This window comes from Balaenoptera musculus, chromosome 10 (genome assembly GCF_009873245.2).
Source record: "Balaenoptera musculus isolate JJ_BM4_2016_0621 chromosome 10, mBalMus1.pri.v3, whole genome shotgun sequence".
In the NCBI taxonomy this organism is placed as follows: Eukaryota; Metazoa; Chordata; class Mammalia; order Artiodactyla; family Balaenopteridae; genus Balaenoptera; species Balaenoptera musculus.
In genome coordinates, this window is record NC_045794.1 from 89,781,490 (window position 1) to 89,808,608 (window position 27,119).

General features: G+C 47.7%; 1 protein-coding gene across 1 annotated transcript in view; it reads right to left on the minus strand.

Annotated features, from left to right (window-relative positions):
- Nucleotides 1-2,049: 2,049 nt before the first annotated feature.
- SYN3 (synapsin III) overlaps nucleotides 2,050-27,119 on the minus strand; it is a 451,775-nt gene continuing 426,705 nt past the window's right edge. Inside the window, exons 9-14 of the mRNA XM_036864745.1 lie at nucleotides 24,043-24,117; nucleotides 21,072-21,174; nucleotides 16,507-16,641; nucleotides 15,539-15,626; nucleotides 10,254-10,543; nucleotides 2,050-7,055 (exon numbers count right to left, since the gene is read on the minus strand). Of these exons, the coding sequence (XP_036720640.1) occupies nucleotides 10,293-10,543; nucleotides 15,539-15,626; nucleotides 16,507-16,641; nucleotides 21,072-21,174; nucleotides 24,043-24,117 (652 nt within the window). The 3' untranslated portion in view covers nucleotides 2,050-7,055; nucleotides 10,254-10,292. The remainder of the gene's footprint in view (nucleotides 7,056-10,253; nucleotides 10,544-15,538; nucleotides 15,627-16,506; nucleotides 16,642-21,071; nucleotides 21,175-24,042; nucleotides 24,118-27,119) is intronic.

A 27,119-nucleotide genomic window follows, 5' to 3' on the forward strand; every position in this document is an offset into this window, starting at 1 on the left:
ATTCAGTGTCATCAGATTGTTGCAGGAGATTATTATTATTTTTTTTGTAGTGGCACTCTTTCTTCACCTGAAATCGTTCACAGAAGCCTGATTTGTGGAATGAATACAAGCAGAGCTGGTTTGGTTGAACTGGACATGGAGTGAGTGCTTTGGACACCTAGCTCAGCCCACCTCCTCCTGCTCTCTGCAGTTGTTCCTCAGGCTCTGTGCTGAAACATCTGGGCTCTGCAGCAGCACTGTTTGGCCACCATTGGGTTGTTAGGGACTCTTGTTTCTGGCTGCTTCTGGAGTGGAGTTATGGTTTCTTTTCCCTTGTGTTTTGAGTACTTGGAGCCTAATCTGTAATCTAAGTAGATGACATTTTAACAACAAAGTTACACTGCTTTGAGTGCTGCTCAGGTACTTGTTCTGCAAAGAAATCCTCTTATTATTTGAAGAACATTTTGCTTTTAAGACTTAAAATACACAGAATTTAAGTTTTATTTTTCCAACAATAAGAAGGCCAAACACAAATGTCTTAGCACATAAACAACTATTGAAACATGCTATAGTGACAGATTAAAATCTGAATCACAACACAGGAATAAAACACTGTTAGTATCTGCAGAAAATAGCAATATTGCCAATGTCTTCCTGCTTTTTAAAAAATCTGTTTTGCATATAAGGAAATGGCTTGGAATGCTATGTGCTGCAAGAATGTTGAGAGTCCTACACATGAATTCGTACACATGAATTTTTTTTCTTTGCTATACATATATGTATTGTCTTTTTTTTCCATCACAGTGAAGAAAATTCAGTCAATACGATTTTCCAGAGGCCATGTCACCTTTAGTAGCTTAATGTATAGGTAAAGGATTAGGGCTGTTGACATTTTTTTTTCCTGTGGTATTTTGTAATATCTGAGCTATAGGACAGCTTTTAAAAAAGTGTCCACCAGAGGCCATATGGCTTTAATTGGGTCTGGGTTGAAAGAGTCACCCTGAAACTTCGATGGGTAAAAACATCCTGGTTCTCTAGTACACCTTTCTGTGGCCTTATAATGTTAGGTTGCGCTGTACGTGGGGTGTGTGTGTGTAGTGGGGATGGAAGGACATAGTGATGACCAGAAGCACCATATACTATAAAACAAACAGTAGTTTTCAAAATGCATTCATTTTCAAGTGGTCCTTGAGAGTTTTGTGAATGGTGTTGGTGTCCTGCACATACAGGTGCTACTTTCCGACCTCACCTCGGACTTACTATCCTACATGACAAATCTTAGTTTAGGATACCAGTGGTGTGTCACACACCTAAATTTGTGGTCCTCTCAATAGTTTATTCTGAATTCTTTAAACCACCATCGAAGCTTTTCTTCTTGACTAGCTTTATAGTCAGAAGCTTGTAAAATCTACATTCTTTTCATTAGACTGAGACTGTTGAGCTTTATGTGTTGCTGGTGTATGATGAGAATGAAGTCATGGTTTGGTCATAGCCTGTTCACTGACACCACTTTGATGTACTGTGATAGAAGATAGTGTAGAGCAGGAGTCCCCAACCCCTGGGCCATGGACCGGTACCAGTCCGTGGCCTGTTAGGAACCAGGCTGCACAGCAGGAGGTGAGCGGCGGGCGAGCAAGCGAAGCTTCATCTGTATTTACAGCCGCTCCCCGTCGCTCGCATTACCACCTGAGCTCCACCTTGTCAGACCAGCGGTGGCATTAGATTCTCATAGGAGCACAAACCCTACTGTGAACAGTGCATGTGAGGGATCTAGGTTGCCCACTCCTTATGAGAATCTAATGCCTGATGATCTGAGGTGGAGATGAGGCAGTGATGCTACAGCTGGGGAGCGGCTGCAAATACAGATTATCATTAGCAGAGAGGTTTGCCTGCACAGAGACCATAATAAGTCAATTGCTTGCAGACTCATATCAAAACCCTATCAGTGAGTGGCAAGTGAAAACAAGCTCAGGGCTCCCACTGAGTCTGCATTATGGTGAGTTGTATAATTATTTCATTATACATTACAATGTAATAATAATAAAGTGCACAATAAATGTAATGGCTTGAATCATCCTGAAACCATCCCCCCTCTCCCCTGGTCTGTGGAAAAATTGTCTTCCATGAAACCGGTCCCTGGCGCTAAAATGGTTGGGGACTGCTGGTGTAGAATGCTGTGTAAGATGCACTCCACATCACTGGCTTGTAGCCTTAGTGATTTTCTCCCCGCCACCCCCTCAATCCCGGCCATTTATAAATGAGAGCTCTGGTTTGGCATAGCTGGAAATCAAATCATGGGAGGTATCCTCTCTTAACAATGTAAGATTTTGTGATTCCCTATGTACAAACAGTTGAAGTCTGTCCTCTCTCACTCTTGCTTGCCTCTCTCCAATTCCTGAGATCACTGTTTAGCTTAGTATCTCTGTAATTCCTACACTCTCCCTCTGCTCCCTATACTTGGGGCCCTGAGCCAAGGCTTGTCTTTCTCCTACCCTGGGCAGTAGCTGCCAAATTACAAAGCCTCAGGGAGGACCCAGGCAGGTCCCAGTTCTCCACTGTGCTGTGAGTGTGGTTAATACTCCTTTGGATAGCCTCCAGTTGACTGTAGAAGATGTGGAGAAGATCAGACACGGGAAGTACTAGTTAGGTCATGTGACATAAGGTTTCCTCTTAACCAACTTAATGGCTCTCTTGGGATTCCCCAATAGGTTATAGCACTTAAGTTTCTGCTATCCCATAGCAAAACAGGTAAAATGTTAATTGAGAGGCAAGGAAATGTTAACTTGCTTCTGCTCTAAACTCAACAAAAGACCATAGAGCAGATACTTAAAATATGGAGAGTTTGGAAATTGGAATTAAAGCGGGAGGACCAAGCAGAATAGAGATAATGAAACGTATTTAGGATTTTAAAGAATTCTCTCTCTTTCATACACACACACACACACACACACACACACACAATTGTAAGAGGAATGTTTAGTTTTACATTGGTTTTATCTTAAAGAAATAATACACTAAAATTTCAAAAAATTTTCCATCTTTTCCTCTTGGCCTCCCAGTTGAGAGGGTTATAAACACAATCTAAAAGTCTCATCTCTTGGGGCTGCATATTTTGTCTGTGGAAACACAAGGGAGCCTCTGTGCCCTTTATGCATTGTGTTTGGTTAATGGACTGGTTTGACTTGTTTGTCACCCAACCTTGCAATTTGTCTCCAACCAAACCAAAAGTGCCACCTTCTATTAGAGTCTAAATATTAGACTGAAATGGAATTTAATCCATGACTGCTCTGGAATCAAGGACAGCTTTTGACACTTAGCGGGGAGAGTAAGCAACCAGCCTGCTTGTTCTCTTGGGTAAAGAAAACCATGCGATGCATGTGCAAGTGCTCTTAGGCTCTGAGCTATTCCTCCAGCATAATTAAGTTACTGCTTGTATCTGCGAGGCTGACTTAACTCGCTTACACTGGGACTCTAACTCGCATCCTTTCACAGATTCTAAACACATAAAACCAAATGAGCCACCGACTTGTTCTATGAAGTTGAACGAGGCACTGGGAGGGGCAGGGTTCTGAAAGAACACTGTGTGCCTGCAGGATGGCTCGAGCTGGGCTCTGCTGTGGTCCGCTGTGTGGTGTGTCGTGTGGATGGGACCCCTGGGTCTTTGCTGGACAAGCTTTCGTATTGTCCTGGTCCGCTCGCTGCACCTCCTGACTGATGCTGACAATGGCACCTGGTCCCTTCAGCGCCCAGCCTCGGTGGCCCTGCAGTCAACTCACCTGTATGGGCCACACTCACCACGGGGGAGGTCTCAGCCCTCTGCTCTGCTTGCTCCTGTAGGTTAAAAAACGGCCACAGATTCTCTTCAGCTTCTTATTAATCTCTCTGTCGGTTTGATTCTCTTCCTGGGCAAGTGACTTCCTTACATTGATAATCTTAGAAAAACAGCCTTTTTCTTCTCTCTTAACGTTTTGTTTACATTTTGTTAATTTCATAGTTTTCTAGGAGGGCCAACCTAACACACATCCTGCACACCATCTGTGTGCCGAACAAGGCGTGCGCTGTGCTGTGCCCACGTAGCTCGTTCACGAGATGCCGGCACCAGCTTGCTTTCCCCTCGAGCTCCTTCCACTGCAAATTCAGATGAGAACTTCCAGAAGGTAGTTGAAGTTCAGGCTCATGGGATTTGCTACTGTATTTGTTACCATGGGAATGAAGGCCTATAACCCCTGAAATTCTGGAATGGTAGAACTGCCCCATCAGCAGGGACTGAACGAGGGGGCAGTGTGCTAATGATGAAGAGGACACAGAGGATTCATGCAAGAGAAAGGATACGTAGATTCCAGTATCCCTCGAAAGCTGATTTGACAATTAGATGACAGTACCCTTTTATCATGCTGTTAGGAGGAAGATCTGGAAGAAGATATTTTCTCCGGCTGGTGGAGGTGTCCACTGAGGCTGCATTTGAAATTCTCTATTCATTGTGCTACATGTCAGCACAAACCAAATGGATCTTTGTCATTTTCACAGCCTCACCAAGTCAGCTTGGAGGGAAAACGCTAGTCTTTCTTTGGGCCGAGGTTGTGAAACAAAGCAAAAAATAACAAACACAACCTTTCAGACTCTCTACAGAGTGACTCCCCTCCCCCTTTCATTTTGTTCTTTCCCATTAAAAAATATCACAATTATTAAAGGTTAAATGTTTGGAGGGAATATGTGCTAGCCTATGTGAGAAAACAGTCCATTTTGGGGATCAACGGTCTCCAAAGGACCATTCTTGGTCTCTATACTCATACACAGACTGATGGGAAAATTTATTTCAATGTGTTGGTTATAAACTTGTCTCATGTCAGGGAATCTTCTGTGCATGGCTATAAAAACAAGGATGCCTGGCCTGAGAAATGAGTTTGATATTCTACTGGAATATCTGGGAAATATGGTTTGAATGTTGGGATGTTTTTAGGGACAAGGGACAGAATATGGGAGAGTGGGAAAATTTAAGCCATGTAATCATTGTTTACGGAGCCACTAGTTTTGCTCACCAAAGGAGTGGGCCCTGGCTGTGATGCTTCCACACCAGTACTGTTTCTCACACAGCAGCTTTCCCACACAGCTCAGGGCAGGGCTGCTGGTCTAACTTCAATGTGCATTCAAAATACTTAGGGAGATTGACAAAGATACAGGTTCTGGGCCTTATGACCAGAAATTCTGAATCCTTTGGTCTGAAATGAAGCTAGCTATGCACATGGCCATGTCCCACGCTTTGAGAAACTTTGTCTAGCCTATCACCACTTTGTTGTGTATTTTGGGCTGTGTTTTATTACTAAGTGAGAATTGGGTGAGATAGTTTGATTTCTTCTTCCAATCTTAATTTCCAGTGTAGAAGAGTGACGATTGCCTCACGTATTTCCTGTGTTCTCAATCTTCTAAAAAACTTGGCTTTGTGGTGTTACATCCTGCCCGACAGTTTTCTGCACTCTTTTATTCAGAATGCAGCTCCAGGCCAAGGACACTTTCATTTTTGCCTCCCTCTCCCCCTTCCCTATGAACAGTGAGGGGAAGACGTGTCTCAAGTTGCAAAGTGGGCTGTAAGGGGATAGCATGGCTATGTTGGATTATCCTCGGCTCTTTGGAACCAGGAGGCTGGTCCGGCACCTACCATGTTTCTAGCACCAGGTGCTTGGAGATTTGGGACACCCCTGCACCCCATCTAATCATGAGAGGAGTCTGATGTAGGAGAAAGCATTGGGAAGGGAGTCAGGGTTACATTTTCCAGCTCTGCAGTTAACTTGTTTAGTCAAATAATTGTGGGTTAAACAAAGTTAAAGCTAATTTCTTTACTGCAGGAATTCCAAGAGCCTTTGATATGTACTATCAATCTCAGAAAACAAACAAACAAAAAACAGTGTTTCCTAAACACGTTTGACCAGTGAACCCTTTTATAACTGAGTAACCTACCAGTGCCTTGCTGTACACTGTCTGCAAAACGCCAAGCTAGAAGTTACCATCATCGCACTTTCTGATCCTGTGTCATCCATCCGCTCGTTGTCTCTGGTTCCTTGTATATCCTTGAGGAGAAAACAACATTCCTGGTGGGAATTCAGAGACCAAATGGTGGTGTAACACAGAATGGGTGGAGAGGCCCTAACCTAACTCCTTCCTTGGGAAGTGGAGGGCATGTTCCCCCTCTGGGAACTAGTGATGATTCCTAAAAGAACCCGTGGTCTGCTCTTGGCTGTCCAATTTAGGATAGCACTCTGGGCACGAGCGGCACTGTAAAGTCTCCCCTCTGTTTCTGTTGTGTTCTGAAAGGCCCCACATGTCACACAGGCCTGATTCTTTCCATGGTCTCAAGATCCACTGGTGGCCGGTGTAATGGGGCCTTTGCCTGTCTGGTGTGCAGGGCCATCTCTTGAGCTTGGATGGGACTTGCAAGGGTAGGTGGGTAGGTTCCCCTGGCTGTGCTTTTCTCCTTTTTGTTTGCAAAACACTGTCAAAAGGTTATTGTCCTCCTACATTGCTGAGGTCTGACTTCAGCGTCTGCATTTGATGGAGGTGGGGCAAGGCTCAGAGGGGGGCCCTTCCCAAAGGCAAGCAAAACACTAACAAGAAATGTCAAAACTAGCCACACACAGACATCTCACTTGGGTTATCTGAGGCAGGGAAGCAGCATCTGGGTAGGAAGGTTGATGTGGATACCTGTCTTTAAGGGCCCGTTTTGAGGAACCTGGAGGCTCTCAAAGGCCCACCCCTCAGTCGGGCAATGCTGGAACGTCATGGCAAAGGAAAGTGGGAACACATGTAGATACTCAGTTCCTGGATCAAAGGCATTTGGAAAGTATATTCTCAGGCCCTCCATTCTATTCCGTCAGGAACCAAGGCTGAGATGGAGGATGGGGCAGGAGAGGAGGGGAGTGTACGGGGCACCTCCCTCCCGGCCTGGACAGGGTTAGTCAGAGAACAGGCTGGCGAAAGACTTCCTCAGTTGCGGATGGTCTCGGCCTTGGCCTCGTCTTCACTGGGGGTCCCACGCTGGGAGGCGTCAGACGTGCTGAGGCTGTTAGTCAGGGACTGGATTGCTGAAACAGAAAGGCAAGGGGTTGGGGGCGACCAGGCTGGACTCCCCAGGGAGTGAGTCCTGGGGCTTGCCTGGAAGCCAGCTGGGTGAGCCCCATCACCACAAGGACAGTGAGACCAGAAGCAAGGCATCCCCGCCCTTACACGACGCTGAGTACACCACACACGCAGTTAACCTGCAAGGCGGCTCCTGGTATCCTTCTTTTTTAGGTACAGAAATTGGGGCTTGCAGCAAGTAACAGGGGAGCATCCAAGGCTCATACTCTTTTCAAAAAACCAGGCTGCTCAGACGGCAGGCGTGACTAAGCGCAGCTTGACCACTCCTCCTGCCTCTGTGTACAACCCACCTGGTAAACCGTAAAGGGCTGTATCAACGGGTTATGGTTGCTCCTCCTATACTTTCTAGTGCTAGTTTGGGAATCAGGAGGTCTGTATTCCAGACCCTCTCTGCCATTTGGCCCCTCCAGCTGTGGGCAAGTAACTCACTGCTCGGGACCTCCGTTCCCTCATCGGCGAAATGGAGGGTCGGTCTAGCCCACCCTCAGGTCTCTTCTAGCTCTGAGACTCCGGGCTTCAATTCCAACTCTTCTTGGAAGCCCTTATTGCCGATTCCAGCCCATTTTGGAATTCTCACGGTGCCTACTGTTTGAACAACAGTGTTTGACCCTGTGTGCCAGCCTAATGCTAGGTGACAGGTTGGAGAGATGAATGAGATTCAGGCCCTGCCCTCAAGGGGCTCACAGTCTAGTGGGGGTGAAAGACATAGGAAGAGATCCCCACTTGGTCTTGTCATCCCATTAAACAAAATCTTCTTCAAAGCAGAGACTATCTTTTACCCCTTGCTTATTCCCCCCGGGGTGTTATCCAGGACTAAGTTCAGAGTAGGCATTTGATAAATACCTGCTGAGTTGAATTGACCCAAATAATACTTTAGAGCAACAACCCAGAGATTTAATGTTTTTAGCCAGATGACTATTGAGGTTAGTGTCCAAACCTGGCTTAAGTCCCAAAGCCCTCGTCTGTCCTGTGATTAGCTGGGCTGTATCTTTTCACGTGTGAGAGGCTGTCACAGATACACCCATATGGAGCCAGCTGCATTCTGGCTGGCTAGAAGCACTAACTGTGCAAAAACTCATTTTAATCCTTACAATAACCCTGTGGTGTGAGTACTATTGTCCCCATTTTGCATGAGAGGAAGTTTAAGCACAGAGAGATTAGGTAACTTTTCTGAGGTCATGCAGCTTTCAAGTGGCAGAGCTGACATTGAACCCAGGTGGTCTGACTCTAAAGTCTGTGCCGTCAACCTCTATGCCTATTGCTGGAGGACCACTTGCTAATTTTATCAAACTAAAAATGCATTTGTCCTTTGATCCAATAATACCATTTCAGGTATTTTCTATACAGCTGATCCTGCATGTAAAAGAAACAGCATGTTTTCAAGGCTATTCACTGCAACCTTCTTTGTAAGAGCATACCACATTTCCATTTAGGGTGGATTAGTTGGATAAATTGTAGTATAACTATATAGTGGAATACTATATAGCTGTGAAAAGGAGAACATGTCAATGAACTGAGTGGAAGAGCTCCAGGATTTACTGTTAAATGTAAAAGCAAGGAGCAAAATTGTGTGGACAGTGAATAATGCTGGTTGTGTAAATAAGTGGGAGGAGGGAATCAGAACATGTATTTCTGTATTTGCATAAGGAAACACTGGAGGAACTAACAAAAATGGTTACCTCTGGGGAGCAGGGGGCAGGAAAGCATTGGAATAGGATGAGATGGGAGTAAGATTTTTTTCAGTAAAAACTATATCTTTGAGATCTTGAACCATGTGAATGTATTACCTATTCAGAAAAATTATGGTTAGCATGACTCATGGGCTGGATGTCCTGTGTTCAATCCTAGCTCTTCTACTTCCTCACAGTGGAAACTTTGGCAATTATTAATCTCTTTCTCTGTTACTCATCTGTAAAATGGGGATAATATTGTTATTACTCCTAAGCTTGTGGGACTCAAAAAACAAACCAACTAGGTAAAGTGCTTGGTACATAGTAAGTAGATAATAGACGCTAGCAGTGAAACGATGATTATTAATATTAGTATTTGGAGTTGAAGGAAGGGAGACGCTTTCCAAAGAAAACACATTTAGGGTCTCTCTTTCTGACCTCAAACCAAGAGACGGGCTTGAGTGGAAACAGGAACGAGGATGTATGTGTGCACTGGGATGGATCTTTACAAAGTGGTGGCAACCCTCCTTCCCGTCCCCATCACCTAGTCTTTCACAATGCGACTCTGCAGGTCCTCCTATCAAGAGTCTACTTCCCCGCCTCTTTAATCTGGGCTTGACCATGTGACTTGTTTTTACCAAAAGCGTGTGATGTGATGAAATGACATTATGCGGCGTCTTCTAAGCCTGGACCTCGAGAGGCCTTGAAGCTCCTACTTTTGCCCTTTTGGAATGTAATCCTACCATGTGAGGAAGCTGGGTCCAGCCTGCTGGAGGATGAGGCCCAAGGGGAGAGAGAGGCTCAGCTGACAGGCAACACCAACAACCAGATGTGTGCAGGAGGCCCTCTTGGACCATCCAGCCCCAGGTAAGCTGCCAGATAACTACAGTCATATGAGTGACCCCAGGAGAGTAGGGTTGCTAGATTTAGTAAGTAAAAATACAGGACACCCAGTTAAATTTGAAATTCAGATTAAAAACAATTACTTTTTGAGTATAAGTATATCCCATGTAACATTTGAGGACATACTTACGCTCAAAATTATTCACTGTTTATCTGAAATTCAAATCTAACTGGGCATCCTATATTTTTTCTGTCAACTCTACAGGAGAGACCAGCAGAAGATCCTCCCAGCTGAGCCAAACTCAGAACAAATTGCTAAACCAAAAAATTATGAACAAAGAAAATGGTTGTTTTCTTAAGCCACTAAGTTTCAGGGTGATTTGTTATGCAGCAGAGATACTGATGCATGTATACATGGAATATCACAGTGGGACCTAATCTATCCTCTCACCTTTCTGGGCCCTGCCTGCCATCCCGGTTCCATCCTCTGGGCTTCCTTCTACCCATTTAAAGTCTGGGTGAGGCCTTGGTGGGTCTTCCTCTGTCTCCGAGTCCCTGACCCTGAGCCAGCCCAGCTCTGTCCACACCCCAAGTCCACCCTATGCCCTTCCCAGTTCCCAAAGCACTTACTTGAGATGGGGGTGGGGTGTTGCTGGTTTCTTGGACTCTTCACCCTGTTGGGAGGTGCTGCGGCCCTGCAGGGGGGGGCCGGGGTTGTGAGGTAAGGGTGGTGCCTGGCTTGACCTGGTTTGGAGAGCTGCCTCCAGATGTGCGGGATAGCTGTGGAGAGCCTGGTGACCTCTGCTGCTGTGGAGATCCAGATGAGGGGCTCAGGGGTTGCTGGCCTTGCGGGGAGAGCCTCTGTTGCGAGGGGCTTCCAGATCTCGGGGGCTGAGGAGACTGAGCTTGGCGAGGGCCCCCTACAGGGAGAAAAAAAATTATTACATTCAATTTTTTTGGGGATAAATATGGCTGTGCACAAGTGTCGCTTCAGGGATGTTCATTACAGTGTTTTTCATTTTTTTTTTAAAGATTTTTTTGATGTGGCCCATTTTTTAAAAGTCTTTATTGAATTTGTGACAATAATTGCTTCTGCTTTATGTTTTGGTTTTTTGGCCACGAGGCATGTGGGATCTTAGTTCCCCGACCAGGGATTGAACCCGCACCCCCTACTTTGAAAGGCGAAGTCTTAACCGCTGGACCACCAGGGAAGTCCCTACAGTGTTTTTCGTAACAGTGAAAAACTGAAAACAATACAAATGCCTAACTGTAGGGGAACTGACTAGGAACATTAAGATAAATTCATATAACGGAATATGCTATGGTCATCACGTATGACGTGGCAGAATAATATTAAATGACATGGGATGTTGTTGATAAGCAGCTTATAAAACAGTATTTGCAGTTTAATTCCATTTTGGCATGTATATATATAAAGTTATGTAAAAAAGAAAGACTGTAAGGTTATACATTAAAACCAGTGTGTCTCAAACTTTAATGGCATATGAATCACCATGCATCTTGTCAAAATAAAGATTCCGATATAGTAGGTCTTGAGCGGTGTTATGAACCGGATTGTGTCCCTTCACAAAATTCATATGGTGGAGTCCTAACCCCTGGTGTGACTGTATTTGGAAATAGGGCCTCAAAGGAGGCAACTATTGTTAAATGATGTCATAAAGGTGGGCCCTAATCCAATAGGACTGGTGTCCTTATGAGAAGAGAGAGAGAGAGAGACCAGGGACCTGCACACACAGAGGAAAGGCCACGTGAAGACACAGTGAGAAGGTGTTGTCTGCAAGCCCTGGGGAGAAGTTTCAACCCTGCTGGCACCTTGATCTTGGACTTCCAGCCTCCAGAACCATGAGAAAATAAAGGTCTGTTGATGAAGCCACTCAGTCTGTGGTATTTTGTTACGGCAACATGAATGGGGTCTACGTTACTAACAAGCTCTCAGGTGATGCTTCTGCTTCCCATGCTTCGAGTAATGAGGCACTGAGCAATGATTTTAAAAGTGGTGGGATGATGAGGGACTTAAATTCTCTTCCTTTTGCTCACTGATGTTTTCCACACTGAAGATGTATTACTTTTGAAACAATGAAAATAATTATCCCTTACTTTTGGATAGCTCTCTAATCTTTTCTAAGAACTTTCAAAAGCAATATATTATTTGATCTAGAGAGAGGCCGGTAGGGAAGATACCATTCTTCTCATCAGGTTGAAGTGGAAACAGCCTCATTAAGGTTTCATAACTAGAAGGGGTAACCACGGAAAGCCCACAGAGGAGCTTGGTTTCACCCTGTTGCTGCACAGAGCATATAGGCTTTCACTTACAAGCGAAAGGACATTTTAGCCTCCCAGAAATGACTTTGAGTGGAATTCCAAGGCTCCAAGCAAGCAAGGTGCACTCTCCTCACCCTTGAACCCAGGTGTCAGGACTGCTGATTGTGAAATGCATCTTGGCAAAGCAGACTAGCTGCCTGCTGCTCTCCATCCCAGGATACAGCGGCTCCTGGGAAGGTGGGATGCACCGCGGTGATTCTCGCCATGCTTTGTTGAGAGGATGGGAGACTGAGAGTTTAAAAAGGGCTGGAGCTCAACTCTGAGCCCTTTCATAATGTGGCTTCCACTTGTGTGAGCTCCCCAGGTCTCTACTGTGTCCTCTCTATCATGTCCCGGTCTTGGGCTAGGCACCCTCGCAGCTTGTGGGTTAGGCATTATTATCACCCCCATGTTACAAAGAAACTCAGTCCCAGATATACTGCGACTTGCTTAAAAAGTGTCACTTCTAGTAAGGGGAAGAGCCTAGACTCAAACCTAGATCTCTCTGACTCAAAGCTCTGTCTTCTTTTGTTTCCCTTTTTTCCTTTCTTTACTGTACCACACAGGGCAGCACCTTTGTGCAAATTAAGAAAAAGGTGCTTTCCCCCAGTGGTGGCCGCTCTGAGCCCGGTGCAAAGGGGGCAAGGACTAGATTTCAGCTGGCCTCCCCCCTCAGACTGTCTCAGCTGGGCCCTGTGTGGAGGGCATGACCTGCATGTCTGGTGGCCCTGACACCATACAGGTACCAGAGCCCCAGGTCCTTGCCATTAACCTGCCATGTGACTGTGGGTGCGTCACTTCTCCTCTCCGGGCCCTTGTTTGGAAATGAGGTCGTTGGACTAGACGTCAAACAACCCTCCACATTTGAACATCTTTGTGAGCTTGTGCAACACTTGTGCAACACTTTCCAGGTTGGACTGAACTGCAGCTCCAGTCTAGCAACTGACTGCACACGGCTTGATTCATGACTATATGTCCCAGTAAATTGGAGCACCCAGTGATCGCAAAACTCAAACACCTATAGGGCCAGGCAGATACATAAATAAATAAAGCAGGAGAGTGTCAGAAAAATCACGTGGCTTTAAAAAGTTTTCCCACTTGAGATACACGGTTCAGAGACTTATCTCTTTAAAAAGGTGCAAGCATAAAGAAAATGGCAATTGACACTGTGTCACTGTGGAAGTGACACTAGCGAGGAAGGAGTAGGGCCTGAGGCAAACGGAGGAGTCCTTGCCCTGTCAGTGGACATTTGCTACGTAGCAAGCAGGCCCACTGTTTCTAGAGCTCCTGCTCTATGAAGAGAAGCTGGAAATCTAGATGTTTATGTAAAAGCTTCTGATTTTTAAATGTTGGTTTACTTTTTTGTTTTTTAAACCCATTGTAGGTCCAAAAAAACATGTTTTCTAGTTTTATCTTAAATCCCCCCCGCCGCCCCACCTTTCCACACTCTGCTCCTCGAGACTGATAATATCTTGGAAAATCTGGATACTCATTCATTCATTTATTAACTATTCGTTCAGTCCCTATTATACAGGTGGGATTCATCAAGAGACACTAATTTCTTTCAGCTTCTCGGCAAAGCAACAAATTTAGTATTTTTTGTTTGAGCACATACAGAAAAAAAATTAAATGTAGAAAGTATTTGCCTTAGCCCAGGATTGGTGCTAAAAGATGATGAGCTTCCTTAAAAGAGACCTTCACTTTTACTGAGTTGAAAGTGAGTAGTGAGTTCAAAAAACAAGTTAATAATGTGATCTTGTTATTTTGGGAACTCAATGAAAGCACTGTTTTAATTAGCCTTGTTATTTTTAATCTGAATGTTAATTCAATGAGCATTTTCTTTAATTATCCTAATTGGTTTTAAATTGATTGTTTTTCAACTCACTAAACGTGTGTTTAGCCTCATGTCGCTTAAAATATCTCTTTATCGAGTGTGTCTCTACTCTGGGCCGGAGAGGAAACCAGAATACAGTAGCTCTCTGTTTTAAAAGTACTCGGTTCAGATGTGGTTGAAAAAGTAAGTCCTGGGGCAGAGTGAGAAAGGCCAGGGTAGGGCAGAGGCACAGTCAGAGCCTGGCAGGGTGATGAATAAGTTGTTTTTGAACATTTATAATTATAGAATTATCACCAGGCAGGAGGGCAGTGGGGCTGCTTTAGTTATAAGGATTGTTATGATAACAACCATTAAGGACAACATGTATATTATAATTGTTAGTAAGACACAAAATATTAATAGTGAGTTTTTAATAGTAAAGGTCATATAAACAGTTATTAACAGTATATTAGTAGTAGTAAGAGCTAGAACCTACTAAGCACTACCTCCACGCCGGGACACCTTGCTAACTGCTTCACCTGCATTATCTCACGGGAAGCTTCCCATTACTAACGGGGCAGCTGTCATTTCCTCCTTTATCACTGGGGAAACTGAGGCTCCGAGAAGTGATGTAACTTGCCTAAGTCTGCCAGGGTACTGAGACATGGAAGTGGATTCAAATAGGTGTTTATCTGCCTGAAGAAGAAGCCAGTGTCCTTTGGCACACAGTTAATGTAAGTCATGCAATTTCCCTTTTCTTAAATGCTTTCTGCTTTTCCAAGAAGAGAAGCACAGACAAGAAAGATGAATGGGGTGTTTTATCTAAGACCTTTTGAAGAAGAAGCCATTTAGTGCCCAAGGCCGATCTTCCCAAGAAGCAATGTATCCGTTACTTTGATAAAAGCGACTGGGAAGGCCACAGTGTGATAGTAATGTTTCTTTCTGATGAGTCTTAAAGCAGATCCTTAAAAGATCGACGTGAAAATGCCTGGCCTGGCTTCTTGGTGCGAAGCGGTCCTGAGGCTCCAAGCTGGCACTAGAGCAGTGAGTGTGCCCGGAAAGCTCTGACTGCGGGAGAGGACATGGGCTGACTTTCTCCCCAGGCCTAAGCGTGAGAACACCAGAGCAGCTGGCAGCCTGAGAGAAGGGTAGTTATTGCCACGATTTCTTTTCATCTTGTCATCAATAGTTCATCCATTCTCTAATAAATGGTGGCATTTACATAGTAATGCTGGGATATTTTTTGAGGAACAATTCCAATCGACAAGGCTCTGTATAACGTTCCGTTTTTCTTTCTTTCTCACTCTAGCTGGTTGGCTCATAAATCTATAATCAGGCACTGCTAGCGGCTAGGAAACAGACAATTTCTAGAAGATCTGAAAGGCCAGACTTGTAAACCTGCCATTTTCTCGTGCTTCCTTGGACGAAGCCTCAACACCCATCTCTGTAAAAAGGAAATACTGTTGTTTTCACTGTTGACAAGTTGGGAGGCTGAAAATGAGAAAACAAATGGGAAAGTCCCTAGCACAGTGCCTGGCACATATTAGGTACTTAATACATTTACTGTCTGTCTTCCTTTCCTCCTTTTCTGACTTTAAGGGGGTGACAAACCTCATGGTCTCTTTCATTCTGCATACAGAGCGAGGGCACATATCTGGGGATAAAGTATTAAGATGGAGTGTTCCAGAGCGCCTCTGGAAGTCACGCGTGGACCCCTCAGTGCATTCCAGCCTGCTTGCTGGACGGTTTCTCTCAGTGCGTGGCTCATCGTGGGCCCTACCTTGTGTGGGGGGCCGTGGCTGAGGCTGTCCGAGCGGAGGCCCAAGCTGGGCTTGCCCGGGGGATTTTGCTGGTTTAGTCTGAGGAGCCTAGAGCAGAAGAGAAAAGAAGCCTGTTGTGACCACCACAGCCATTTACTTCCTGGGTAGGAGGGCAGGGTTTACAAACATCTGTTCACTGCTGAGGTAAAACTTACATAATGTGCACAGTTCTTAAGTGTACAGCACAACGAGTTTTCACAGGTGGATACACCTGTGTAACCACCAAGCAGGTCAAGACAGAACATTTCCAGCAGAGAAGCCTGCTCCGTGCCACCTCCCAGCCAGCAGCCCCCTCGAGTATGACCGTCATTCTGACATCTGTTACCACAGGTTTGTTTTTGTGGGGAAAGGGGGAGCAGGTTTTGAGACTTGCTCTTCTAGAAAGCTGGGGGGCTAGCAAGTTCTTTGGACAATAATCTGGTAGTCCACGGTGAGGACTGCGGAAGGGAGGAGCTCTGAGGGAGCATGTCGAGGCTGGAGGATGAGGAAACGGAAGACACAATAGTCTCTATTGACTGGTGCCCTGGGAGTATACAAAGGGCATGTGTGTACACGGGCACGTGCGTGCACACACACACACACACACACACACACCGCTCCCTGCTCAGGCCCGGGATGGGGGGCACAGAGGGGACAACTGGTTTCTTATGCTAATAATCTCTGCCTACAGACACCCAAAGCCCAGTTGAGACAAGGTTTTTCTCCCCAGGATGGTGAAGGGAGGAAGGGCCTCTCAGAGCCTCCCCAATTCCCCCATCAGGAGCAGGGGTACAAGCTCTGCCCCAATCCCAGCCTCACCCACACCCCATTCCTTTCTCCCCAAGTTGGTTCCTCCCTGGGAGCATCTCCTCTGGATCAGGGCACCCAATCCCAGACAGCCAGGCATTTCTCATGGCTACACAGTCTCCCTTACTTCCGAGGACCTTACCCAAGGCCTCAGGGGCGAGGGCACTGTGCCCCCTGGCATCGGGAGTTGGCTCATTCTGGAGACAACGAGATCGGCCATCAGCTGTTTGTCCTCTTCCACGTGCTCTCCAATCAGGGGCATGGAGCTGTCCATCACCTGCAGGTGATGAGAGAAAGGAGTCCTGAAGGACCCTCAGGCCAGGGTAGCCGGGCAGCGCATCCCGGGAGGCAGGCTCAGAGCTCATGGCAGAAGTGAACACTAGATGGCAATGCTCTCCATGCAAACACCCAGCCCAGCGCCTCCAGCTGGGAACAACCCCCGTGGAGACATCCAGTTTCCTGCAGTTCAGTCTAAATCAACTCCCTGGACTCAGTTCAATTCAGTCGACATTTGCTGGACCTCAGACATGCGACTGAGAGCTGGGAGCCTTTGCTGACCGTTTCTGCTCTTTTCTTTGGGGAGCTGGTCTTTGCCCCTCCTTTCCCACCTTGGCCCCCACCCAGGATTGGGGCTGGCCTCCTGAACTCTGGCCCAAGGTCAAGGTTTTCCACAAAGCCGGAAGCAGTGAAGGTGGGGGGCTCGATTATGACCAAAAAAATAACAAGGGTTAGAGTCGACTCAGGGCTCGGAGAGAAGAGGGAAGAGGCAAGGCCTGTTCTCCAGGGCTCTGGCAGAATAAACTCCTGGAGAGGAACTTCTACGGGGAGCAGGCTGCTTCTCAAAGGAGGCACAGTGCTTACACTGGGAGGGGGCCTGAGAGATCATATTCGTACATCCGCTTTTCTTGCAGATGGGGAAACTGAGGCCCAGAGATGGGAAGGGACTTGCCCGAAGTCATGTAGGCCAACGATCCAGGTGATTCCCCGGGCACGGGCAGCTGTAGATGGTCTCGAAGGGGAGCGAGGCCTTGGTGGGCCCTCTGTCTCCTCCCCAGCTGTAGGGAAATCCAGCCTGTTCACCAACCCCCCCTCCCCCCGCCCCCATCAAACGCACTGTCTCGTTCTCCCTTTTCCCAAGCTGGGGACTCACCAGGTTCTCTCTCTTGTCCAGGTCCTTGTGCATGTCATTCTCTCTGCCCACTCTCTACCTGCCTAACCCCTTCTCATCCGTCAGGGAACATCTAGCTGGCCCTTCCTCTGGCAATCACTTTGGTCGTCCCATTGGAGAGCTTATCCCACAGGGCCATTGTCTCCTGTTGATGTGTGTCTCCCCAACCAGATGGTGAGCCCCTGGGCTGGGGATGGGCCCTGTGTCCTGTTAGACAGGTGTGCCCTCACTAAGTACCTCCTGAATGGAGGAATGAAAGGTCCCTGCAGTAAGTCCCGCTGATAACAATAAGGATACTAATAAGTGCTGTATTTCACTACTACGTGCCAGGCGCTGTTCTAAGCACTGGGTGTGGATGATCTCACACAAATCTCAGCATAGCTCTTCGAGATAGGTACCATTACTATCCTTATCATGATGGGAAAACTGAAGCCAAAGAAGTAGCAAATTCAAGGACAGATGGCTAGCAATCCTTCCGTGTCTCACCGATCCCCGAACAGCTCTCTTGTGGTAAGAACTGGGAACAGGTGACCTGGGTTCCAGGCTTCGGTTCTGCTAGGGACTTGCTGTGTGATCTTGGCATGTCACTTTTCCTCTGTGGGCCTGTTGTTTCCCTCAACTATAAACTGAGGGGTTTGGGCAGCTGCAAAGACCCTTCCAGCTGGGACTTTTAGGAGCCTGTGAGTCTAAAGCACCTACTATGGTGGGGAAGCTGAAAAGCAAACTCAAGGATATGAATGCAGATTCTATTATGGATGGTCCTGAAAACTGTCCTCAAATTGAGCTCTCTGTTAGTTATGCCTGGGTTCTTGGTATCCTGGATCCCAGTGCCCGGCACATGGACAGTCTCTCGTTCAATGTGGGCTGAGTTGAGTTATAACTGTGGAGTCTACGTGCACACAGGCCTGCCCTTTCTCTTCCTGACCCCGCCCACCCCTTTTTGTTCTGGTTTCTGTTTCCTACATTCCCTGCAGTAGAAAACAGCCACCACAAGGAACCTGAGGTCAGAGCATTCTGGAGTCCCCAGGGTGGACACAGCCAGCGGAAGTGGACACTCTGCTCTCCCCAGGGAAACGCTTTTCCAATGAGCAATGTCATTCCCTGTACAGGTCATGGAGGACAAGTTCAAGGGTCTTTCCCCTGAGTATTTCACTGTGAGGATCTTCACAAAACATGTCCCACAAATTTTTTGTTCTCACCACAGAGGTGGCTGAAGAAATCAGTATTTTTGGATCCCTTCTGTCTGTTTTCTTTCCTGACTGGGGAAAAATACCTTTTATCTTTCTGGTAAAAAGCTCCCCATCTCCCTTGACCTCACTCTAAACTGAAAAGCAACGGAAACAACTCTGCAATGTTTCTGAGAGAAAAAAAAATCTGAAAAGCCATTTCCCCCGCCCCCCTGGAATATTTTTGAGAAGTTGTCTTATTGTGTTGTGAAGTCCAAACCCACAAATTTTTTTTTTTTTTCCCAATGTGTAAGGTCTTTCATCCCTGACCCGCTGAATGTCTGGAGGCAGGGAGTCTGGGCCCACGGGTACAAATTTTTGTTTCCTAGGAGTGAAAGCTGGGGAAACTCAGATAGGCAGGAGCTCGGGGAAGGGAGCCAGGAGTCCTTCTTCTGCTGATTGCTGGTCCCCTCTCTGAAAGGAAGCTCTAGGGGCAGGGTCCCTGCTACTGTGTTCACTGCTGCATCTCCATCACTTGGCTGGGGGTCTGGTGCCCGGAATAGGAGCTCAACAGTGAATGAACGAATGGGTGAATGAATCAATGACCACATGTGTGCCAAAGCTGAGTTCATGTGTGGTGGTCCCATGAAGAGATGCAGAGGCAGGAAGGCCAGGAAGGGTCTCAGGAGATGCAGTGCCCTAGGCGTTGGTCTGAAGGTCCCAGGCATCCTCGTTCCTCCAGGGAGCAGCCTGGGTCTGGCTTGGAAGCAAGTGTACAGGGCAGTAGTTTTGCTCCCGGCCCCTTCAATGTCCTCTGAGAAGGGGCTGCTGAGGAGGTTTCAGGAATGGTGGCTGCTGGACTTGAGGAAAGAGCTGTTTTCTAGAGCAGGATTGAACCTGCAAATACAGATGCAACTCATCCTTGGAAGCTACCTGGCCTTCTGGGGGGTGAGTGTGGGCAGAGGGACTGTGTCCACCCTGGACTCCCTCCCCTTCACCTCCAAGCTGGCTACTCCCTGGGCTTGGGTGTGGATGCCCTCCTGGCAATGCTGGAGGAGAAGAGCAGGGCTCCCACGCCTCCAGTCACCGGGCCCTGCCGTGCTGTGGGTCCCGGGAGTGGTGCAGACACTCGGGGCTGGAGGACTGGCTGGCTCTTGCGGTCACCGCAGCCATGTGCTTCCCATTAGCCGCCCACACCCCGGGGAGGGGGCGGCCACACGGCTCTCCCTCACGTGTCTTGGCCTTGTGTCAGCACCGCGCCTCTGCAGTGGCTGGAGAAGGCCACAGAAGGGAAGCACTGGAAGGGGCTCTGGCGGGTGTGAGAGCTAGGATGTGAGGTTGGGGAGAGAAGGGAGAATTCTGAGCCAGAGCAGCATTTTCAGGGGAAGCAATGGAGAACCATGAGCTGTGGCGGGGAGGGAAAGGGAGTTAGGAGGGGAGAGGGGGCTGTGAGGCCAAGAGACTTGGGGAGCCATGGAGGGGGTGAGGGGGACTGTGGGATTGGGGGAGATGGGGGGGAGCCATGGAGAGGGGAGGGGGACCGTGGGATTGGGGTGGACACAGGGAGCCTTGAAGGTGGGAGGGGGACTGTGGGACTGGGAGAAGCATGGAGAGGAAGTCGTGGGGGTAGGGGAGGAGGGTGATGGAAGGACCACGGCGACCTGTAGGCGACAGCTCTGGAGGGCAGCAGGGGTGGTTGGCCTCTGAGAGGCATGGGCTGCAGGAAGGTTGAGGGAGAGATTCTGGGACTCAGAGCCCCTCTGACCTCTCTTACAATTACGTTTCCCTCCATTCACACCCCTTTCCTAACCTTCGGTGCCCTGAAGTTAGTGTACCACCCTTCCCTGCCAGCCTGCACACCCCACGTCTGTCTTGCTCAGAGCTCTGTCCCCAGAGCTACCCCCATGCCAAGCCCATGGGAGCCACTGGGTACATGTTTGCTGATTGAACAGACAATGGAATCTCTGCCTAGTGACCAGGGAAGTGTGTCCTCTTTACACACTGGGACATTGAGAAAATTGAAGAGGCCTGAGGGGACAGAATCTTGCCAACTCTTGGCCCGATGCTTTTCCCCTACTGTTAGGGCCACGGGTTGGGGATATTTGTTTAACCTCATGCCCAGAACTCTTGAGGGCCAGCTCAGAGCCCCTGGGCACAAAGGCTTTAGAGGCAGCCAAGGGTGGGGATGGGGTATGTGAGGGTGGTAGGTGAGAAGCCTCTGGGAGCTGCTTGCTGTGGCTTGGGCTGCATGTGCCCCAGCCATGGGCTAAGACACAGCTGACCACGCTGGAGGCCACACTTGGACTCCTTCCCTCTGGCATGCCTGCTCAGGGGCCTGGACAGCCCAGGAGGATCTCCTGCTCCACCTCTCACCTCAATGATGTAGTCTCTGCCATCCTTGCTGTGGACAGCCTTGACAGCGCAGACGTCCAGGCCACCAAACATCTCCGAGCAGCTGTCCACCCACAGCCTGTACCTGCAGGGAAGGATAGACAGGCAGTGGGCATGAGGGACAGGGAGCAGGGACGGGAGGCAGAGGGAGACAGAGAGACACAGACGGACACATACAGAAAAACAGGCTACGGGACAGACAGTGACACACAGGCAACCATTCAGAGATGGAGAAAGACAGGAGATGCGGCAAGAGAGACAGAAAGGCAGGGAGACAGAGACACAGAGAGAGACAGAGGCAGTGGGAGAGACAGAATGGGTAAAAAGGGAGGCAGAGACATAGATGGACCGTGAGAGAGAGACAGCTGGAGAGCAACTAAAAGGGAGCAAGGGAGGCAGGAGAGAAGCAGGATTGGGGGAGAAGGAATGGGAGCTGGGAGAGATCTCAGAGACCTGACCCCACCCAACCTAGAACTTGACTGGCTCCCTAGTGGTGGGAAGCTTGCCTTGCCCCCATCTGGAGCCATCCTGGACACCCAGCTCCCCCTGAAGTCCTTTTCCCTTGGGAAAGCTGCTCGAAGGTCCCCAGAAATCCCTCCCAGGCCGCTCTCCCAGGCACAGCCTGTGGGGACAATGGGCATATTCTCCTCCTGCCTGGGGAATGCAGGCAGAGGAGCCTGGCAAGCTGCTCTTGCCTGGCCTGGGGGCTTGGCCCTCTGGACCTGCTGCTTTTTTTCCCTTGCCAGCCACTTGATGGCTGCAAGGCCCGTTTGCTTTGCAGGGGAAGATCTCAGTGCTGGACTTTGACCCTGCAACAAGAGCATGGTTGTATCTGGAGAAGTCTTCCTGGCCTTGCACTTGGCTTCCCTCATGGTGGCTGGATTTGGAGTCACAGGGGACTTTGTGTCAAACGTTCTTGCTTCTCTCACCACTCTCCAGGGTCACATGGGGGCACGCCTGCTCTGAGATCTATTTGTGTCTCTGAGCCATAAGGCCTGGAATGAGCTGAAGTGCTCTCAGAACCAGATCTCTCATCTCATCCGCTAATGCCCCTTGAGGCACTGAGGGTACTGCCCATGAATTTGCAGAATGGAAAGTGAATTCCAGGCCTGAGCAGACCCACTCCCATGGTAGGCTCCTGCAGAGATGGCCCATGTGGCCTGGGACTGAGCAGAGCCAGGGAGATAGTGCCCTGCTGGAGACATCTGTGAGTAGCTTGTGAGGCATTGGGGAAGGCTGGCCTCTCATTCTGGAAAGGCCATGAAGAAAAGGGCCAAGACTGTCCTATGAATGCCCACTGGGGGAAGGATGTGACTCCCCAAGACCAGGTGATTCAGTTGTGCCAGGTAATGAGCACAACTCCCTTGAGACTAGTTAGCATAGGTGGGTACCCACCTGGAAGGTAGCAGCTGCCACCTGGGATTGACTGGAAGGGAAGGAAGCCAACATTTACAGTGCCCCTCCCTGCCACGGCAGCACTGGGTTAGGTACTGAACATCCCTCTCTCATTCAGCCCTCTGGCTTGGGTATGTTAACTCCAATTTACAACTGAAGAAGTTCAGGAAGGGTAGTTAACTTACCCTACATAATACAGCTTGGAAGGGGCAGGACCACTGACTTTCATTCATGCCGCTTCCTCAGCTTAGAGCCCTGAACCAGCAGTCCCATGAGGACAGTGACAGTGCTACATCCCTGCCCTAAGTCTCACTCAGTCATCGCTGCGGCAGCAGGTGGACCCACTCCAATCGCTAGGGGCAGAGATGTGACCTAGGCCTATATAATCACAGCATTGCTGCTTTCTGGACCATAGTGATTGGTTCAGGGATGGTCATATGATCTAAGTCAGGCCAATCTGTGAATAAGGCTCTATTCCAGGCTTTGACTGCAATGCTTGGGAAAGACTTCTTCTTTCTGCTGGACTTGACACTGTCAAGATATAAGCCTGGAGTCATTATGGGCCACCATATGAATGAGCTGACCAGAATGAAACCAACATAGAAGCCAACATATTCTATCCAACTTAAGGGGGTAGAATAAGTTCTAAAGTCCTACCTGGAGCTGTACCTCTGGAGTTTTCATTGCCACAAGCCAGTAAATCCCCCCTTTGGCTCAAACCAATCTAATTTGTGTTCTGACACTTGCAACTGATACAGAGTTCTTAAAGGGAAGGAGTGGGTCTTTTCATCTTGGCCTCTTTAGTGCTCAACATACATGGCATGCAGTAGGCACCAATACATGTTCACTGAACAGAGCTTTCTGACCCCAAAGCCCATGCTTTGCCCACTGTCATTGAATGCTTGCAAGCAGAAGTCACTGGGCAATCAAAAAAGGATGCGTGTGTGCTGCTGGCCCCAAGAGCAGGTGACAGGTCCTTCTTCAGGTGAGGATGGCTTACAGGTGTTGTTTAAATAAGGGAGAAAGACCTGAGCGACTTTCAGCCAGAGTGCATCCCTGCCACATTCATGATTCATGGGAAAGCAACCTCTCCCTCTCATATTGAGATAGGAATAAGTCTGAGAGAGGAGTGGACAGTCCAGTAACCCTGGTGCCCTAATAGGGATGCTTCCATGCAGCTGTCAGAGCAGGGAGAGACTGGTGAGGACTTCCTGCTCTCTTCCTATAGCAGCTGGGTAGGGCCGGAAAGACCCCTGGACTTGGAGTCAAGATATTAGGGTTCTACTTTCAGCTCTGTCACTGATTAGCTCTGTGGCCCTGGACAAGTCACTTTCCCCCTCTGAACTTCCTGCCCTATCTGTAAAATGGGGTTATTTATAAAACCTGCCCTGCAGGCTATTATGGGCAGTAAAGGGGATCATGCCTAGGAAAGTACTCTGTGGGTGGAGAGACACTGGCCAAAGTGTGAGATGGCATTCATTACAGGATCCTTATTGTATCCCTATCTATCTCCCACTACGGCTGGTGCCTCTCCCTAAACACCTCCTTTGCCTCTTACCTCTCTGTCATGGCCACCTGCTCCAGCATAGCAGAGCCTGTGTTGGCCTTCCAGTTTCCAGAGATGGAGGTTCTCCTGTATCAGAACAAATAACACAGTGAGGGCATTAGGGACGCTTGTCATTGATCTGCTTTCCTTTTTTGCTTTGACTGTTTGGCGGCTCTGATTCAAATATCTGGCTTACATTCTGACATGTATTCTTAGGTATGCATCCGGTCTTCAGATTTATTTTTCTGTTTTTATTTCCCTTTATGTTGACTGTCTTATTTGTTGGGTCTTATGTATCTTTTCCCAAGCCACCTTTGAAATATAAAAGTTAAATTTAACAAATGCCTACACTATCAGATTAAATCCTGCAAACTTTGGCCTCCTGTTTTTCAGAAGAAGAACTAGGGCAGTATAGCCCCCGGTGACTCTGGAATCTTTTTTGAGAGCCCCAAAATGTAGGAAAAATGATCCATGGAGAGAAGTGATTACTTTTGCATGGTGAAGAGCAGGAAGGCCTTCTGGCTCTGCCTGCCTCACCCTCTTAGTTCCCTTGCCCTTTCTCCAAAGCCCATGGATTTTTCCTGTGTGTAGGCCTCCACACACTTTTTTCCCTTTGCCTGATCCAGTCTTCATCTCCATCTTTGCCTCCCTAAGTCCTACTCATCCTTCAAGTTTCATCTGAAAATGTGACTTCCTGAGAGTACATCTTCCACAGTAAGAACCCCCTATACTACGCCCTATACCAATGTTTTAGTAATGCTCATCTCACTTGCAATGACTACTTTAGTGTGCTGTCTTTCCTGAGGGCAGGGAACATGTTTGACTCATCCCTCTGTACCTCTAGTGTCCAGTGGTCCCTGGCATGTAGTAGGTGCCCAGTAACTACCTACTAGGTAAGGGACTGTGTATGTTGAAGAGCAATCCAGATAAACTATCTCTAATGGCATATCTGGATTCAGCAAAGACTGAATGGCTTTAAGCAAAGTGGCAGAGGTAAAGCAATTTGTTTCATGACCAAGGGAAGGCATGTGATTGAGGTTTAAGGGTGAACCAGGAGAGGAATTGCTATAAAATGTCTTTCTAAAAGAGAAAATAAAACGTATCTGAGCACAGCAGATGCTGAGAATAGATGGTGGCCAATAGGAGACATAATGACTAAGCGTAGCAGTGACATTGATAAGCTTCATGTCAATTAAGGTTAGTTCAGCTCAATGCAATTCAATTCAATTTGGCAAACAATCACCAGGCCTCCCTATGTCCTGGGTACAGGACTAATCTGAGTGTGCAGAGATGACCCCTTCCTCGAGTTGCTCACTACCTTAAAGGGTAGACCAGCCTAAAACCAGAACATAGGCATGGTAGGGTTAGCAGTACACATGAGGCATGAAGCACTCCGGGGAAGCAAAGGAGAAACCAGTCACTTAATATGAACCCCAGAAGGTAGCGATTGAGATGTGCCTGGGAGGATGAGTAGGATTCAATAGAGTGGGATCTGCACAGTAACAAGGGAAGGTAAGAACTGACTTGAGTCAGATGGATGCGAGTTTGAATCTTGGTTCTAGCATTTTCTAGCTGTATAACCATGGACAACATCTCTGAGTCTATTTTCTCATTGGTAAATGGGAATAATTTTAGTACCATGCTTATAGGGCATTGTGTGGATTAAAGGAAAGATTCCCATAAATCTCTTAGTACAATGGGTGCTACTATTACTTTTCAGTGAGCGTAGACAAGAAAAAAAAAGCATTCTAATGCCAGAAGCAGCAGGAACACAAGCCAGATTGGTCTCCTTCCAAGAAGATAATGATAGTGAGAGCTGATATTTAGTGAGTGCTTTCTATGTCTGGACATGGGTTTAGACATGGGTCTAAAAGCTTTATAAGCACTGGCTTATTTCAGTCTCACACAACCTAACGAGATGGACTTATTATTATCAGCATTCCCACTGAATGGCAGAAGCCACCAAACCATATCTGAGAAACTCCGTGCTCTTAACCATGACTCTTCATGGCAGAGCCCATCAAGGTTTGGGGGAGAGAGGTGACCGGCCCTAATGTGATGCAGCTGCTGGAACGTAGGATGGGATGTAGACTGTGACAACAGAATCTATGTTTATGACACACGTATGAAGCTGACCCCCTTGATCAAGGGGCGGGGGTGAGTGGAAAGGTGCTGCCTAAGTCACTTTGGAAATTAGTGGAGACTGTATGACTAAGTACAAAAGAAACTGTATGTAAGTCCTGTACCATAGTTGGTAAAGTTGTTTCTCATGGGACTACGGCTTGACAGTTCTGCAACTGTACACATATTCTGTGGATGAACAAAGAAGTACATGGGTGGGGGATGGTGGGAGTCAGGTTTTCTTCCCTGTTGGAGTGGGAAGTTACAGATAAGCAATCTGGGAAGGCTAAAATGAATCATGTGGTACTGGATGAAAGTCTGACACATCAGTATGAACTCTGTTTAGCTTTAGCTATAGATGGATATGTGTGTGTGTGTGTGTGTGTGTGTGTGTATGTGTATATATATATATATATATATATATATATAATTACAGACGTGTGTATACACAGGTTAAGATACACATATTTATTTCCCAGCTCTGTCTGCTGAGAGGACTTAGAAACAATGACACCCAGTGGCAACAAGCACAAAGGCCCAAGTGCAGGGCAGAAAGTGGGCCAGAAAGGACGCTGAACGGTCATGGGCAGAGAGGGCGTTCTACACCGAGGTGTGACATCAACACTCTCCCTCGGATGTGGGCCAACCCAGGGTCCAGGAAACACCATAACTAATGACAAATTGGAGCTGTCGGGGCAGAAAGGCTCAGCATAAAGAATGCAGCAATGAGGTAATCCTCAAGAAGAGAAATTGGGACAAGGTGTTGTCAATGTCCAGTGGAAACGCTAACAATGAGGAGAGGAGGGAAATGATATCATGAGGGATGGTGGAGGCCTCAGGAATGCACTGGACCATGCCCTGGAATATTCTCCAACTCAGAGAGGTTGGGGGTGGCAGGGGGAGGTGATCTTATCACCCTGAGGGCCTCTGAGAGCAGTGACAGGTCTGGCCTGGCTCATGGGTGGAAG